Genomic DNA, 17,346 nt, shown 5'->3' with positions numbered 1-17,346 from the left:
AAAATATGCCTAAAATAAAGGGTAGCATATAATATATCGACATGGGGTCAAGTAAGAAAATTAGAAATTAGGAGCCCTGACACAAATCCGCGATCGCATAATTGACATGCAGCCCGCAAAAGGGACCGCAAAAATGGCCCCCGAAACTTGAACAAACTGCCCGGGTATGCGATAAGAATGCTGTCCGCATACCCATTCTGCGGTCGCATAATGCATCGCAAAACTGGCCCTCGGAAAATTCCAAGGAGATTATGCGATGACTATGCGGCCCGCATATTGATTATGCGATCGCATAATTGGCCGCATAGTTGACCTCAAAATTAACCATCAAACTGCCTCACTCTGCGGCGACTATGCGGTCCGCATAATAGATCGCAGAAACGCACTCTTCTGAAAAACATTATTCCTTAACTTTTAATGCACAGATCAATCCAAAGGGTCCGAACCACGGCGAGCAAGCTCGCCGCGAAGAATTTTACGAATTTCTAACACATATTCCTAACTTGCCACTACGAGATCTCGGATTTTTGAGTAAAAATTTTTACGGGGCCTTACAATTTAGATTTTAAAAAATCACTTATTATTGTTTCTTATTCCATTGTTATTATTGTATTCCATGCCTATTTATAATTTCTGCACTTTATCTATTAACCACTAGTAAGTGTCGATGTCGACCCCTCGTCCCTACTTCTTCGAGGTTAGACTAGATACTTAATGGGTACATGTCGTTTTACGTATTCATGCTGCACTTATGCACAAATTGTGCAGGTACTGAGGCAGGTACATCTGGTGTCCGTTCAGGCGCGCATCCGCATTACCCCGAGACCTAGTGGTGAGCTGGTTCTCATGCTCCGATCCGCAGCACCCAGAGTCTTCTTCTTGTTGTATTTACTATTTCTGTCTCTTTTATTTAAGATAGTAGTTATAGGGTTTTGTATATTCTGCTAGATTGCTCGTGCACTTGTGACACTGGGTCCAATTTGGATTACATCTAAACTTTGCACACAAGTCTCAAATGAAAAACGAACATATTCCAACTTTCACAACCAAAATCCAAATCCGATATCACAAAGTCAAACCCCGGTCAAACTTGAGAATTCTCCAAACCTCCAAATTGCCAACTTTCGGCAAATAGCACCAAAACATCCTAGGAACCTCCAAATTCGGACAAATGCCCAAGTCCAAAATCACCATACGAACCTATTGGAACCCTTAAATTACCAATTCGAGGCCGTTTACAAAAGTCAAACATTGGTCAACTCTCACAACTTAAGCTTCCAAAATGAGACTAAGTGTCCCAAATCCCTCTCAAACCTTACTGTAACCAAACCAACATCCCCGCAAGTCATAAAACAACAAACACATATACAAGAAGTGTCAAATAGAAAAATGGGGCCCAAATACACAAAATGACTGGTTGGGTTCTTACAGTATTTCACCCAAATCATGAGGGTAAAGTGTTCCGAATCTATTTTGATTATATATCATAAATCCCCATAAATTTCTACACCTGAAATATGGAATTTCAAAGTAAAATTTGGGATTTTTGTTACTACACTTTAAAAGGGTATATTTTGGAGATTTGAGTATCGATTTGGTCTCTATTTTGTAATCCAATCATATATTTAAACTCGGAAGGTTATGAGTCATTGAGATTTTGTATTGGTTCCGAATTTCGGGCACGCGAGCCCATGTTGATTTTTATTGACTTTTTAAGATTTTTTTAATGATCGAAGCTTTATGGATTGGGATTGATTCTTATGACATTGGTTGACTTCCTTGGATGATGTTTTGCTAGATTGAGTCGGTTAGAGGTGATTTCTCAAGAAAATGCGACTTTGGAGCTTTGGATTAGCCCGGATAAGGCAAGTGTCTTGTATAGCTTTGGTTGAGGGAATTTTTCCTACTAATTTATGTTGTTTGCTACATGCAGGGATGGTTTATATATGAGGTGACGAGCGTAAATATATGTACCATGAGTATTCATGCTTGGGGTAGATTCTAGATTACTTTATACCTTATTTGGTTGCATGTTCTACTTGGTTCTATATTTACTCAATTGATTGACTACGTGAGCATGGTAAGTAATGTTGAGGTTAATAGTACCTTATTTTGAACATGATAAACTATTCTTGAAATCATTGATATACTTGCTATAGATATAGTCACACGTATATTATGAACGCAGACCCGTACTTGTTGTTCTTGTGTTATGCCTTAAATTGATATATGATTACTTGAGTTTCTTTACCCGCGTTAAAGAGTATGAAATGGATTTTAATGCTTATTAGGGCATGATGATTTTTTGGATGACGTATTACGTATTGGGTCTGTTGTCATACATACATACATACATGCATACATCCTACCTAGGGATCATCCCTTGTATCCATGCATACATCCATGCATAGTTATTTCTTTGTCTATGTGGATTTTATATGCTTATATTTTATTCATATGCATATATCACTACATACGGTTCTTGGATATGGACTGCAGTTGTGGCACGAGGTTTTTACCGTACGAATATTGTGATATTATTATTGATTTGGACACGAAATTTTTGCTATGCGGATACTGTGACATTGTTATTGATTTGGGCACGAGATTTCTGCCATGCGGATATTATAATATTGTTATTGATTTAGCATGAGATTTCTGTCGTGTGGATATTGTGTTATTGTTATTGATTTGACATGATATTTTTACCGGGCGTGTTGTGATGTGATATTATTTTGGCACGAGGTCTTTACTGTGCAAACTATGAAGTGATATTATTTTGGCACTAGGTCTTTGCCGTGTGATTAATATGATTGTAGCACGTGAGTTGCTGATAATAGGCGAAATCTAGGTGATTTAGCTATTGTTTATGCTTCCGCTTGATTATATTCCAACGTAATAATATGGTTAATTGATGAAAAATAGGCTCTAATTGTTATTTGTATATATTGCAGGATGAGGAGCTTATATGATGCTTTCAAGAGGCTATTGGAATGATTTATGAGCAAGAATGACCCCTCGGAGCTGAGTGCGCGCAAGAACGAGACAAAGAATGGAAGAAATCATGGCCCAGATGCGCGAGCAGACGCGCGAGTTAGCGCAGTAGTTCGCGCGCGTTAAGGGATGAGGCATAATGACGCGCGAAGTTACGCGCAAAGTGACGCGCGAGCTCGCGCGAGGCCGGTCCGGAAAAGAGTTATTTAGGGGTAAAATTGGAAATCTGGAGAGAAACCCGCTTAACCTATATAAAGTCAAGCTCGCCCAAGGTTAAATAATCAAGGTTTTCATAGGGTAAAGCTTACTTTTGAGAGTACTTTGGAAGAGAAACAAGTGTGAGAGATCACCAAAAACATCATTATTCTTATTCTCTTTTATTTTTCTTGCAATCTTCGATTATGAATCTTCTAGTAGTTTATTCCTCCATTGTTATGAGTAGCTAAATACCTTAATCTAAGGTTTTGCTGGAACCCGTTGGGGATGACTTGGTTGTTTTATTAATATAGTTGGATTTGGTTGTTAATCTCTATTTGTTCATCTATGTTTTGATTGTGGTTAGTTGAAAGGGCCCTCAATTATCCGTTCATATTTATTATGTATCTACTTGAGAGAGAGTGCATATTTAGGTGATTGTATGAACAACATCACTCCCGGAGTATAGACGAGAGTCATAACCGAGGGTTTAGAGGTTGGATTAGAGATAACGATACCTCGGGTGCGATCTAAGTGAACTGTAATGCAAATCTAGCTAGCGTAGCTTGAGAGAGTGCGTCTAGTAAATTATCATAATTGCTTGAGAGAGATTTATGATAGCTGGAGAATTCATGATTGATAGAGGAACTAAGTCAACGCTATAAGAAACATACAACCAAGGAAATCAACAACGGGGGAAACCATTACCTTAGACCTTTATTCTAATTGTTTACAATTCAAGCATAGTTAGTTTTCAGCTGTTTATTTATTTTCAATCTTGTCTTCTTGGTGATATTAAACAGATACAGCTAAGCCTTAGTTCTCTGTGGGATTCGACTCCGAACTTTTAGACCGGATTATATTTGCAGCGACCGCTTATCCTTTTTAGGACTAGAGTTAGGCGTGATCAGTTGCCCGTGCAACGTATGGATAAGGATCCATCCCTTTAGGGTCGCCCTCTCATGTTTCTCTCTTGATGACATACACGTAGTTGTGAATATTGAACGGATTGATTGAAAATGGTACGAGGTCTTTGCCGTGCAGATATGATGATATCGTCACTGTTATGGCAAACGGTGTTTATCGTGCAACGTGTGAATATGGATCTATCTCCCTAAAGTCACCCCCTCATATTTCTCTCTTGATTGTGTACACGTAAGTCGTGAGAAACCGACGAGTTTATGGTTGATTGTGATGTGGGATTCTATGTGATGAGTTATTGAGCATAAAGCTGGAAGCTTGGCCATTCAAGTGATCATTTGTGCATATTCATGCATTTACATGAATTATTCAGGCATATCATCTACATATGCTAGTTGATGCATTTTACATATGTACGAGACTATTAGTGAGTTGTTGGACTGTCTTTTCTGGGCACTTCTCTGTATTTTATATATTATTGAGTTGTACATGTTATCAAAGTGAGTATCTTTTTGACTTAAAAATCTCATGACTACTTCACCGAGGTTAATCAAGATACTTACCGAGTACATGGGGGCGGTTGTACTCATACTAGCTATGAAAGACGAAGCTTATCATTGATGACGTACCAGTATCCAGATTCAAGCTACCTCTTGTTCAGGGTAAGTTTAGGACTTTATTTCTGTTTATGTTACCTTTTAAAAGATGTTGTATTTGTTTTTCATTCCAACTTTGTAAATCTAAATTTTAGTGGCTCATCACTTGTACTACCAATTATTGGGATATTGTATGGATTTTTACCTTCTTATTTATTGTTATTGATGGTCTTTCATTCGAGTTGTATCATATTGTTGGGCTTATCTAGCAGGTTGGACTAGGTGCTATCACGACTTGGTGAGATTTTGGATCGTGACAAATATCCATATTAGGCATTATCTATTAATTAGATTTCGTCAAATTAAATATTTTGAAATATTAAAATATTTTAAGGTATGTCATTATTAGTTAACATGCCAAGAAGCAAAATGATTGTTGTAATTTTATCGAAACAATTGGATTTAATATGCTTAAAAAAATAAGAAAATAATTTTCTATGATTAATTTCTTTTAATACTGGTTGCGCATTGTGCAGCTTCTTATGCTAGTTTAAAATTAAATAGCAAAAAAGAAATAATCAGAAAGAAGTTTAATAGTCTGTTTGGCCAAGCTTCTCCAAGTTGAAAAGTATTTTTTTTTCTCCAAAAAGTGCTTTTTTTTCATAGTTGAATAGTTTGGCCAAATTTTTAGATGAAAAAAAGTATTTTTGAGGAGAAGCAGAAGCAGTTTTGAAAAAACAGAAAAAAGTAACTTCTTCTCGTAAGCACTTTTTTTTTAAAATAACTTTTGAGAAAATTACACGTAGAGGTACTTTTTAAACACTTGATCAAATAAACTTTTCAAATTAATTAGGGAAACCCAAACTAATAATTGCATAAAAAGCTGCCGACATCCACCTGTTATACATTATCTAAGTAGTCCCGCCGGCTATTACATGGCCCCTAACCTTCCCACCACGATCCCACATTATCAAATCATTACGTCCCTTTCGCCACTATTTCCCCCAATTAAAAAAGTAAATCAATTTTTTCTTATTCAGCTCTACTCCAATTTCTACCTCAATTGTCGCCCAATTCTTCTCTTTTCCTTTGCCCAAAGTTCCCAACCTCCTTTTCACCTTAACCAATATAGCAGCTGGAAATTTTCCTCTTCTCTCTTCCGAATTCCCCCCCCCCCCCCCTCCCACCCTCCCCCAAAAAACCCCCAAATTCTAGGGTTTTCATTTTCAATCATCTGTTGAATTTTGGATCAGTGTTTCATTTTATTTCCCTTTTAGAGGTTCCGATTGTTAGGTTTGTGGGGAATTTTGGGGGATTATTAGAAATATATAAGAGAAAGAGATGAGTTTTCAAGATCTTGAATCGGGTCGGTCGTTGGGGCCCCGACGGGGATATATGAATGGGAAGCAAGACCCGACTCAAGCTGTGGCTTCTGGAATCTTCCAGATTAATACTGCTGTTTCAACGTTTCAAAGGCTGGTCAATACACTCGGAACACCCAAAGATACCCCCGAGCTACGTGAGAAATTGTAAGCTTTCGAATATTTTAATGCAAATTGTTATAAATTGAAGTTGACTTGCATAGGGTTTTAGAGTCTATTTATTAATTAGAATTTTTTTGGATTCAATTTCATTTTGTAATAGATTTGGAATTGGCTTCGTTACGTGTTGAATTTGATGTTTATGTTGAAGTTGGCTGTTTCTTGTTTTGTGGACATATTGTATGATGGATCAATTGAGGATAAGTTAATAACTTCTGTGGTGATTGAGGTCGTATAAACTTGTTCAAATGATACTATTTTAGGTTTGTTCTTTGGGGATTTTATCTTTAACTGTCAATTCGTGAATGTTATAAGCGCACATTGAAAGAGAGCAATATACTTGATATTTTACATTTTGAAGAAGGGCTCTGCACATGCTAAAAGTGATGTCTAATTTATCAAAGAACATGTGCAGATGAATATTTTTAATGCTCGAGTGTTTTGATAGAGAGAAAGCAATAAGCTTGGTGAAACATTATTAGACAAAACGAGAGAAATCATGTTTTTTCGTCCACCTTGACTTCGGCTTGATGATTAAGAAGGACAATATTTTGTTCAATACATGCTTCTGATGAATGATAAAGCATGCTTTTACCCTAAATGTATACATATGGTGGGGTTGGGGTGGGGGTGGGGGTGGGGGTGGGAGGGATTGGGGGTGGTGCAGAAAAACGAAAAAATAGAAAATAGAAAATTAAAATTATGAAAAAGAAATAAAAAAAAATTTGAGGGGGTTTCGCGGAGGGAGGGGGTAGGGTGGTGCAGAAAAACAAATTAAACAGAAAATTGAAAATGCAAAAAAAAAAAAGTAATTTCTTTTTTTGAGGGGTTTTGCGCCGGGGAGGGGTAGGGGGTATGGTGGGAGGTGCAGAAAAACAAAAAACAAAAAATTGATTTTTTGAAGGGGTTTGTGCGGGGTGGGTGGGTGGTGAAAAACAAAAAAACAGAAAATTGAAAAAAAAAGAATTTTTTTTTGGGGTTTTGCGGGGGTGGTGCAGAAAAAAAAGAACAGAAATTTGAAAATACGAAAAAAAAATAATAAGTAGAATTGGGGCAACCAGGTAAATTTTTAGAGTTGGGTTGAGATCTCTTTGTTTTGGGTGAGTTTCATGGGTTCTATTTGGGCTGCTTAATGGGTCAGAATGGGCTATAAAAAATAATGGGTTAACTTGGGCTCAACCCAAATTGACCCATGAGCTAAAATGTTTTTAGCTCAACCCATTAATCTCTGGGCGGGTTGAATGTGTTTAGGCTCAAATTGCCACCCCTTTTGTCTGATATTGAAACATTTTTTGTGTGCACGTCCAGTGCTTATTGTGCAACATTCTACAAAATAGCATTTGAGTTGTTTAGTGAGTTCTGGTAGGATGAAAAGTAAATAGAGTTGGTGATGGTCACTGGAAAAAATAGGGGTGAGGATAGAAATAATATATGACCATCATGAATCATGAATCAGAATCCGCATTCACGTTTAACCATTACATGAGCAGATCTCTATAGTTAATACTACCTCTTCAGTTCTATTTCTGTTTTCCCGTTAGTGCAGCAATGCTGCTGCTATTGCTGCAATAATGAGATTTTATAGTGTTTCAATATGGGTTCCCTGTTATCCTGTAGTTAGTACTGGTTATCATTCGATTAAAAAGCTTGGTTTCAGTTGGCGCTTATGCTGATTTTGCTTAAGTACAGGCACAAGACGAGGGTACATATTGGTCAATTAGTGAAAGATACATCTGCAAAACTTAAGCAAGCCAGTGAAACAGATCATCGTATTGAAGTCAGTGTAAGTGTTAAGAGCTCACTTATTTCCTCTTGCCTTCTGTGTTTGCCTTTGATAGTATGCACTTTCATGACATATTTTCTGAACACGCATGCCCTTCATCTTCTGTCCTCACTATTTATATGAGGTTCTCGTGATTTTGGTTGATTAGCCTTATCTCTACGTCTTACTCTTCTCTAGTCTAACTTTTCTCTTTCACTTATAACATATACTTCTGCTTTCAACTATCAGGCTAGCAAGAAAATAACAGATGCTAAACTCGCTAAAGATTTTCAAGCGGTCTTGAAGGAGTTTCAAAAGGCTCAGCGGCTTGCAGCTGAGAGGGAAACAGCATATACACCTTTTGTTCCCCAAGCAGTTCTTCCTTCTAGGTAGTACTAATTTTTTCCAGATGGTGGTTTATAGTACTAATGTTCTATTAGCTTTATAAAAATAGGAATTGTCTGTTAGAAACCCGCACATGAAATGCATATAAGCAACACCCTCTAGGGCTGTGGTCTATTGGTAAGAGCGGAGCGCATGATGTGTGAGTGAGGTGCACGTTGAGGGTTCGAACCCTGCCGGGGACAATAGCCTGGTATTTAAGTGGAGAGGGTAGAGGGCAAGTCCATTGTTTGTCGAGTTTCGGACATTGCGCCAGTAGCCCTGAGAGGTTTTTTTGTTATAAAAGTACATATAAGCAACTTCTGATGCAGACTGCAGTAATGATAAATTCATGATCTCTTTAGTTTACAATCTCAAGTGAAATATTTTATCTTCAAGTTCACGCATACCTCTCATGTTCTGTTTGATGATATTTTGGTAAACAGTTATACAGCCAGTGAGATAGATGTTTCTACGGAAAAGAGTCCAGAACAGCGAGCTCTCCTTGTGGAATCTAGAAGGTCAGTTAGCCGATCATGTTCTTCTACAGGTTTAATCTTTTGTGCTTGTCTGTTGGATTGTTAATATCATAATTATCAAATTCAGTTATGCTTTAATTGAATAGACACAATATTGATTAGACTAGACTGATTGCAAAATCTAGCAAGCAATACTGATTTCAATCATATCAGGAGATTAATTGATGTCTGAATTTGGATCCGAGATGACTGCTGGGTAGAGTAAATTTGATGGAGGATTTTCTTGTGCAGCATAGAGAAGTTAGATGGCAGTTGAAGTTTGGGGCTTATAGTGTTAAACTTTTAGCATGCAGTGTAAACAACTGGAAATTTTGTTAGTGGTAGTATCCTGTGAAGAAAATGTCCAGAAGAAATGTGTCATTTATGAGTGAAGAAAATGTCCAGAAGAAATGTGTCATTTATGAGTGACTCAACTTGCTGTTTGCTCATTACCTAAGTCATTTGGTTAAAGCAAACTAAAACTAGTGATCTAAATTTTTGGCTTGTTCTCAACTGTCAATCAGAGTCGAGCAACTCCTATACTTTCGTGAAGGCGAGGTAGAACTGTGTGTTAATTGTTTAGGCATTCATAAAATGACAACGAATAAATTTGTTACATGAATGAGAGGAACATCAGAGGATGGTGAATTATAAACCCCCCTTAATTTGGGCAGTTTTTAAAAGCAAAAGCTCCAGAAAAAAGACTAGGCGTTGGGGCTTCAAACGAGAGTGAGAACGCATGTTTTTTTGGAGTAAAGCACACAATTTACACAAAATGCTCCCTACTATTTCCATTTTTCGGTGTTGCAAAAGATTTGACATACTTTTCTTTCTATAAAATTCACAACTTTCAATTATTCAAATTCATCTAACTATTCAAGTTTTGAAATGCGATGTGTTATTTTCTCTTTCAAACTAGCTTTCAACCATTAACTTAATGTTCTCATCTATCACTATGCAATATAAGTCAAATTAATATATTTCGCGGTGTCTAGTCAAATATTGTCATATAAAAAGTGACAATAGTACAAGAATCAGCTAACATATATGAATTTAGTAGACATGGAAATGCAAACAACATTGCTAATTTCAATATACAACAATGACAATGTTACTTACAACAATTAAAAGGAAAGATCATCTCAATGTTATTTCAACAAACCTATAGAAAGATAACTTCAAATGCAAATTAACTTTCAGCTTTGAATTAATCACTAATAAAAGAAGTTAAATTCTAGCATTCAATTTCATATTCAGTTGCCTTCATAGTCATACACTCATACTAATATTTAGTTTCAATTGCACAAGTATTTTGTTAACGTGTATATATATATATATATATATATATATATATATATATATATATATATATATATATATATATATATATATATATTTCTGACAATTAGCCTAGAAACCAAGAATAGGAGAACAGAATGTGAAGAAAATACAAGAAAAAAGAAAGGAATAATGTTTGACAGCAGATAAGAAGCTTAAAGGCAGAATTTGTAGGAGAAGAGGCTTCACGCAAAAGAACAAATAGAAATAGTTATGTTTAAGAAGAAAAACAGAAAGAAAGAAAGAAGTTAATCATACAAGTAGGGACACAGAAAAAGAAGAAGAAGAGAAGTTATTATAATGAGAAGAATATTAGGAAGTACCTGGATATTGAGTCCTTGTATTCATATTGTATAAGGCCTGCATTTTCTTCTCATTTTTCTTTATCCTGTTCATATTTTAAAACAAATTCTTGCTCGAGTCTTTCCCTGTTCAAAGTGTGTGGTTCTTCAAAGTCACGTTGCTTCAACTATGAGAAAGTGGTAATCATCGATGGGATGATCATTTTTACTAACATTGAACCTGCAGGCGTGGATGTGGTTTTTAATGAAGCTACATATCAGAGCTCTTCTCAGTTGGTCTGATGGTCATATGTTGAAGTCATATTTTGTTGAGCTTAGATGTGTTAGATGAAACTATATTTTATGATGTTGTGATCTAAGATCAATGGTGTTGTCTCATCAGAAGTTGTATCTCCTTCTCTTTTCTGTATTCTGTAACTTTATATTGCACTGTGCTGCAGACAGGAGGTTTTGCTATTGGACAATGAGATTGCTTTTAATGAAGCAATTATCGAAGAAAGAGAGCAGGGAATACAAGAAATACAACAACAAATTGGTGAAGTGAATGAAATTTTCAAGGACCTTGCTGTGCTTGTTCACGAGCAAGGAGCTATGATTGGTAGATCACTCTCTTTTGTTTTAGTATTCAAATCTCCATTTTGAACATCATTTTGATATTTACAATTCTGTTTTCTGCAGATGATATTGGTTCCAACGTTGAGAATGCTCATGCTGCAACTGCACAGGGGAGATCGCAACTTGCTAAAGCTGCAAAGACCCAAAGATCAAATTCATCTCTGGTACTTCACCACATTTAACCATTCATCTTCCTGAACATAGAACCCTATGATTGGTATGCTTAAGCCTGCTGCGTTTTTGTGAGATGCCTTTTAGTAGCTCTGTTGAACTTGCATCTGATGAGAAATCTGAAGGAGTAGTATGACTTATAAGACTATTGGCCGAATGCAAAGCTTCTATAGGTTTATGATTCTGATACTGACCACCACCAAAAAAACCCAGTGAACTCTCACAAGTGGGATCTAGGGAGGGTGAGATGTACGCAGCCTTACCCCTACCCTGAAAGGCAGAAATACTGCTTCCTGAAGATCCTCGGCTAAAGAAAAGATAAATAGAAGTAATGGCAACAAGTACAAACAACAACAAGATAAAAAGAGGATCAAAGCCAAAGTAGCAAGTAAACGGCAGTAATAGCGATCTAAGAATAAAGGATAACAAACTAACTTTAATGCTATCGAATTGAGGAAGACAAAGAGAAACACTCGACTACCTACTAACATTCTACCTTACTCCTCGACCTCCACATCCTCCTATCAAGAGTCATGTCTTCGGTAAGCTCTAGCTGCGCCATATCCTGCCTAATCACCTCTCCTCAAGATTTCTTTGGTCTACCTCTACCCTTCCTCATACCCACCAAGGTTAACCTCTCACACCTCCTAACTGGGGCTTCTGTGCTGCTCCCCTTAACATGCCTCCTAACTGGGGCTTCTCTGCTTCTCCCCTTAACATGCCTAAACCATCTCAACCTCGCCTTCCACATCTTATCCTCCAAGGGGGCCACTCCCACCTTATCCCGAATAACTTCATTCCTAATCTTATCCAACCTAATATGCCCATACATCCATCTCAACATCCTCATTTCAGCTACTTTCATTTTCTGGACATGCGAGTTCTTGACCCGCCAACACTCTACCCCATATAACATGAACGGTCTAACCACTACTTTGTAGAACTTACCCTTAAGTCTCAGTGGCACATTCTGATACTGACCGGCTACCACTAATTGCGTTTTTATGCTATGCTTAACGTTATTACTTAAATAGAAAAAAACAAAAGTGAAAAAACAGTAAGACCATTTAGAAGATGGTGAGTAGCGCTTTGCACTTGGGCATTATCATCTTTTATAGCTTTTACATTTTAGAATATGTTTGGTATAGTTGTTAGAAGGTCGAATTTGATTAACATACCATCATGGCAAGTTGTCTCGTTGGTCATGTTATCTTAATGGAAGTCATGAACGGAAAACATGGGGGTAAGGTTGGGTGTCCATCTTTTTGGGGGATGCTTTGGATGGTTTTGATTTTAGGTCATATGACCCGTTCTATTTTTACATGATCCCTTTATCAAATTGGGGCGAGAAACCGTTCATATTGTTAATTTTCTTTCCCCTCGGAGTACAACTTCAAAATTTTGCACTTAATATTCCTTACACTGAAGGATATACACTATAGATGATTTCCTGACCTGTACTATTTTCTGCAGACTTGCTTGCTCCTAGTGATTTTTGGAATCGTGCTCCTCATTGTGATTATAGTACTTGCAGCCTAAGCTGAAAATTATATAGAAAAAGGCCCCTAAACTCTGTTCAGTCAGAGAAGTGATTGTTTTGATTCGAAAAAAGGTGACTGCTGTGATTCGCGTCGTTTCAAAGGCACCCTGGAGCTCAGTCATCCTGATCCTTGGTTCTTCTAGTCATAGGAGAGAAGTTGTGTAATTAGGGAGGTGGGAGACCAAAGGTTTCCATTCAATGTAAACCTGGTGCGATGGTTGCAAGATGTGTTGCTTCGATTGTAATGGTGGGTCTGTCAATAAAATTTTATTCTTGTTTGGGGGGGCAACCTCTTCTATTTGCACTTTGGGTACTCTTAAACCAGTTGACATTTGACATTCAATTCTTTGTTGATTCTTGTGTGTGAAGCCATCATTAATTTGATTTGTTGATTTCCTTGTCTTGCCTTGGTGGATAAATCCTGCATGGAAGGTTTCCTGCTTCTATTTTCTGTAGCGACCTGATTTGTTCGTAATTTTCAGATAAAACTTACTATTTTGCTCGAGCTTCTTTTCCGTAGAAAGTAGCATGTTCACTGTTGCTGGAAACGGGACATTGGGTTAGCCGATTTGTACGTAGAATTAAAATCTTAAGGTGGTACGAGGGTAAGATATTGGATTTATATACTTCATGTACTAAGGCCCTCAAATTCCTGAATTTCGAGAATATAGTTTTGCCATAATAGAAGTGTTGGTTTATTCCATGGAAATGAGAATATAACCGTGGACAACTCAAGTAGAAAAATATTTGAGATGGAGCTATGGTTTAGTCAAGAGAAGTAGATGAATCATCGTACACAAGTATTTGAGGTGACCAGGAATGATATAAAAGGTACACACAGACTGAGCATTTAAGTGCAAGTTGATTCAAAGAGTTGCTTATCTAGGTGAAGTAATACTGTGAGGAAAAAATGAATTTGCTTATACCATCGGCATGCATTATTTGAGACGCGTTCAAGAGTATACCTTGTATTTGATAAAGTAATACTAAGATTTATTAATGTTTGGGCAAAAACAATTGACTCTCATACAGTAAGTATGCCAAAAAGTAGAAAACCTACACAAAATAAGATTTTCGACATACTACACTCAATCTTCTATAGCTAGAGAGATCTCATGGGTGCACCAAAAGGAAATGAGGATAAGAGACGACTCCTCAACTGTACATAATTCTTCTCTACTTTCTCTCCATACAACCCACATAAGTGTTAGTGGAGCAACATCCAGAGCCCTGCTCCTTCTCCGTCTGCCAATGTTCAGTGTTGTAACTTGTAACTATAAAAGTTAACATAAATGTAGTTGATCTAAGAAATTAGTAATGACAAAAGCAACAAAACATTTTTAAACATAGATAACTGATGAAAGTTACCTAACATCAAGTGAGTTTCTCTTGCCAATGGTTATTCCAGAAAGGGGAAAGAATGGGTTGCCAAAGTTAATCATTACTCACGGCTGTTTCAATGCTGTTTCACCAGAATACCTAATTGAGGCAACAATGATGAGAAGAGCTGATACAACAGCTGAGATGAAAGTAAAAGCAGATACAATTTCCACGTGTTGTCTACTTCCCACAACGGATGACCATCATTTGATTCAGCACTTTGTTTGTCTAGCGAAAACAAACAGCTCATGTCATGGTGTTTTCCTATAGTGTTGCAAGTCAGGTGCAGCAAATTCGACTCTAAATTTGTATCTCCAAATACAGCAGCTTCCCTAAGAACTGCAACAAAATGTGGATCAAGAGCTGCAGTGTTAGAAACCTATAGAATCTTTACCACCACGCTGCACAAGGTGTTGTAGCTCAAAAGGATCTGCAAAGACTCCAGAAGGCAGTCTTTCAACAATTATCACCTCACAAGATTTTGGAGGCCTGGAAACGGACTCCGATGACATCTTCAATCTGAGAGATGATGACAGACGCCTGTGGGAGCCTTCACCAATCAGATTTCAATGTAAAGCTAATAGTTTTGGTGCAAATTTGATGTTGTCTTGCAGTGATACACATGCGCTGGACAGTACGTCATGTGCAATAAAATCTTCAAACTTCAAGTCCACCAAATTGTCATGTTTCCTAAAGTAGGATTTTGTAACATATTTGTCAAGATAAGGTGCATGCATGGACCTGAAGAAGATGGGAAAAGGAGTAAAAACTGGTGAATTATGGAAACAAATTAGTGGTTGTCTCGCCGACTAGATTAACAGTTTTCTGTAAAATTGTATATTACTAAACACCCTACACTGCACGTATGGAGAAGTAATTGCACATCTTGAGATTGTTTAGCAGCTTGGACACTTCACTTGAAACAGCAGTATCGAGACATGAGCTGATCCTAGCAATTAGTATCAGTGAAATGATCATTGCCAGAATATGAAGAAGTTCCATTGTAAATCTGAACAGGTTGAATGGAAATCAGGCAGAGGCACTAGATATATTAAGAAAGTCAATTTACTAATGAAAGAACTTGCTACAATTGTATAAGAAAGTCAGATGACTTCCTCCACATAACTACTTTCCCATTCTAACATAGATTGAGGCTTCTTAGATTCAAATCTAAAAATCCATAGATGTGAGGGAAGATTAGTTAGATAGCTCAAGTGAGTTACATAAGGAAGATGATTAGTGAAGATGTGGGTGCACATGAACATCAAATAAACTAGTTCATGAATTAAGAAAGGAGCAGTGGAGGAAGGTAGCAATGGAAATCTGACAGAGAAAATTTTCTTCTTCTCTCTCTCTCTTTTTTCTGAATGTCTGTGTTTGTATTTACTTCTTGAGAATGCCCTACAAGTTATTTAGTTAGAGTAATAATAAATAAATTAAAGAAAACCAATAAATAAATTGATCTGATGTTTGTAGCCTGTAGGTAGAGAGAGCGAGCTGCAAAAGGAGATGTTGCAGCAAATCAGATCCTATTCCAGGGGAGGAGCAAATTTACCAGTGAACCCTCTGCTTAACTTGAACCGATAACAATAATGCAGGGTCTGTTTTAACACACTTTTCTTTTTAATTTGTTGACATCTTCCTCTCTTTTTTGTATTGGTAGAATGACATTTTTAATGACTGACCTACCAAGAGAGAGAAGGTAAGAGTGAATCCTCCTATCACTTAATGACCGAAAGAAAATAATTGACGACTAAGCCTTTAAGAAACAAAAATGAAGCTCTTGACAAACATTAGATCTTACAAAAAAACCACGCTAACTATTATGTCACGACCCAAAATTCCACCTTAAGGATCGTGATGGCACCTAGTCCCTAAGATTAGGTAAGCATATCACACAACAACTCCAAACAGAATATCACAACTTCATATTTAAATAAAACTGGAAAAATGGATCAAAACATAGCAAATATGATAATACAACAATCACAATCTCAAAATCCGGTAATACAGAGTTATAAGCTCTACAGGAGGTACATAATGAGTCTCAAAATACAGAACTGTTTGAAGTACAATAAAACAGTAGAAAGGAAACAGTAGAAGGTGACTCCGAGGCTTGCGAGCGGAACAACAGGTATAACCTTGAAGTCTCCATAGCAACTCAGAATCAGCTCAATAACGACCAACACGATCTGAGGTACCTGAGTCTGCATAAAAATGTACAGAAGCGTAGTATGAGTACACCACAGTTGGTACCTAGTAAGTATCAAGACTAACCTCGGTGGAGTACTGACGAGGTTCAAGTCAGGACACACACTAGTCAAATCACCTCTACAATATATCAAATACTGGCAATAGGAAGAATAATAGAAGGCAATAACTAAAATCTCATCGGAACAAGTGATAATAACTTAATATAAGCAAAGACTCAGTTTCACCAACGAGTCATCAAATAGATGGCACACATACGGCACCTCGTGCCCACATTGCCAATTACCCTCGCACGAGAAAGTCCTTGTGCTACAATATAACTCACACTTGCACGGCAAAGTGACGAGCGCAAAAACAATACGAAATTATCGCTCGCTAGTGAAAGATAGAATAGTTTAATTATCGTCTCCACAAGGATTGGATTTAAACATTATTCGAATAACCTTTAGTTAATTACTATCCAAAAAAATTAGCACTTGATTTGAATGATTATCAACTACAATTAACTACTAAAATTTAAGCAATTATCAATTAATCACGAAAGACAAGAGTTGACAACACAAAAATATCAGTAAGAGAAATAAGAGTAACTGACTAGATAGTTGCAAGATACTTGACTCGGGATCCAATTCTTGAAGTATTTTACTCTATAATACTGTTAATTCTCGCGAATTCACTAGATAATTAGATTATACTTGATGTTAAGGTTCCACTTTCGATTAAACGTTAACTATAAAAAATAATCCAACTGAAGCACCGGAACACTTACTATGAACATAATGATGGTTTTAGTCTAAAGGGTAACTTCTCATGAATATTTTCCTATTTTCTACTTCGATTAATAATTCAAAAGGCTTTTCCGATTACCTAGTTGAATCATG

General features: G+C 36.9%; 1 protein-coding gene and 1 long non-coding RNA gene across 3 annotated transcripts; one reads left to right on the top strand and one right to left on the bottom strand.

The window, feature by feature from the left end:
• Positions 1-5,648: 5,648 nt before the first annotated feature.
• LOC109208310 (syntaxin-22-like) lies at positions 5,649-13,277 on the top strand. The gene is made up of 7 exons (XM_019371398.1): positions 5,649-6,235; positions 7,937-8,030; positions 8,259-8,398; positions 8,837-8,911; positions 10,989-11,146; positions 11,227-11,327; positions 12,808-13,277. Exons 1-7 carry the CDS (start codon positions 6,048-6,050, stop codon positions 12,871-12,873), a joined length of 822 nt encoding a protein of 273 aa, XP_019226943.1. The 5' UTR covers positions 5,649-6,047; the 3' UTR covers positions 12,874-13,277.
• Positions 13,278-13,785: 508 nt separating this feature from the next.
• On the bottom strand, positions 13,786-15,956 carry LOC109208309. 2 transcript variants are annotated; one of them, XR_002065144.1, is made up of 4 exons: positions 15,111-15,956; positions 14,649-14,995; positions 14,243-14,593; positions 13,786-14,148 (listed from the first exon to the last, which is right to left on the bottom strand). It is a non-coding gene; the product is annotated as an uncharacterized LOC109208309 (long non-coding RNA). The 2 variants fall into 2 exon arrangements; XR_002065145.1 differs by having other exon boundaries at positions 13,786-14,119.
• Positions 15,957-17,346: the final 1,390 nt, after the last annotated feature.

This window comes from Nicotiana attenuata, unplaced genomic scaffold (genome assembly GCF_001879085.1).
Source record: "Nicotiana attenuata strain UT unplaced genomic scaffold, NIATTr2, whole genome shotgun sequence".
NCBI classification, from domain to species: Eukaryota; Viridiplantae; Streptophyta; class Magnoliopsida; order Solanales; family Solanaceae; genus Nicotiana; species Nicotiana attenuata.
This window is presented reverse-complemented; position numbering and strand designations above follow the sequence as displayed.

Bases quoted from the DNA above. Each gene is read 5' to 3' on its own strand.
- LOC109208310 (XM_019371398.1), top strand. From the start codon at position 6,048: ATGAGTTTTCAAGATCTTGAATCGGGTCGGTCGTTGGGGCCCCGACGG. The intron at 6,236-7,936 runs GTAAGCTTTCGA...GCTTAAGTACAG, and splicing joins CCCGAGCTACGTGAGAAATT to GCACAAGACGAGGGTACATA. The intron at 8,399-8,836 runs GTAGTACTAATT...TTTGGTAAACAG, and splicing joins CAAGCAGTTCTTCCTTCTAG to TTATACAGCCAGTGAGATAG.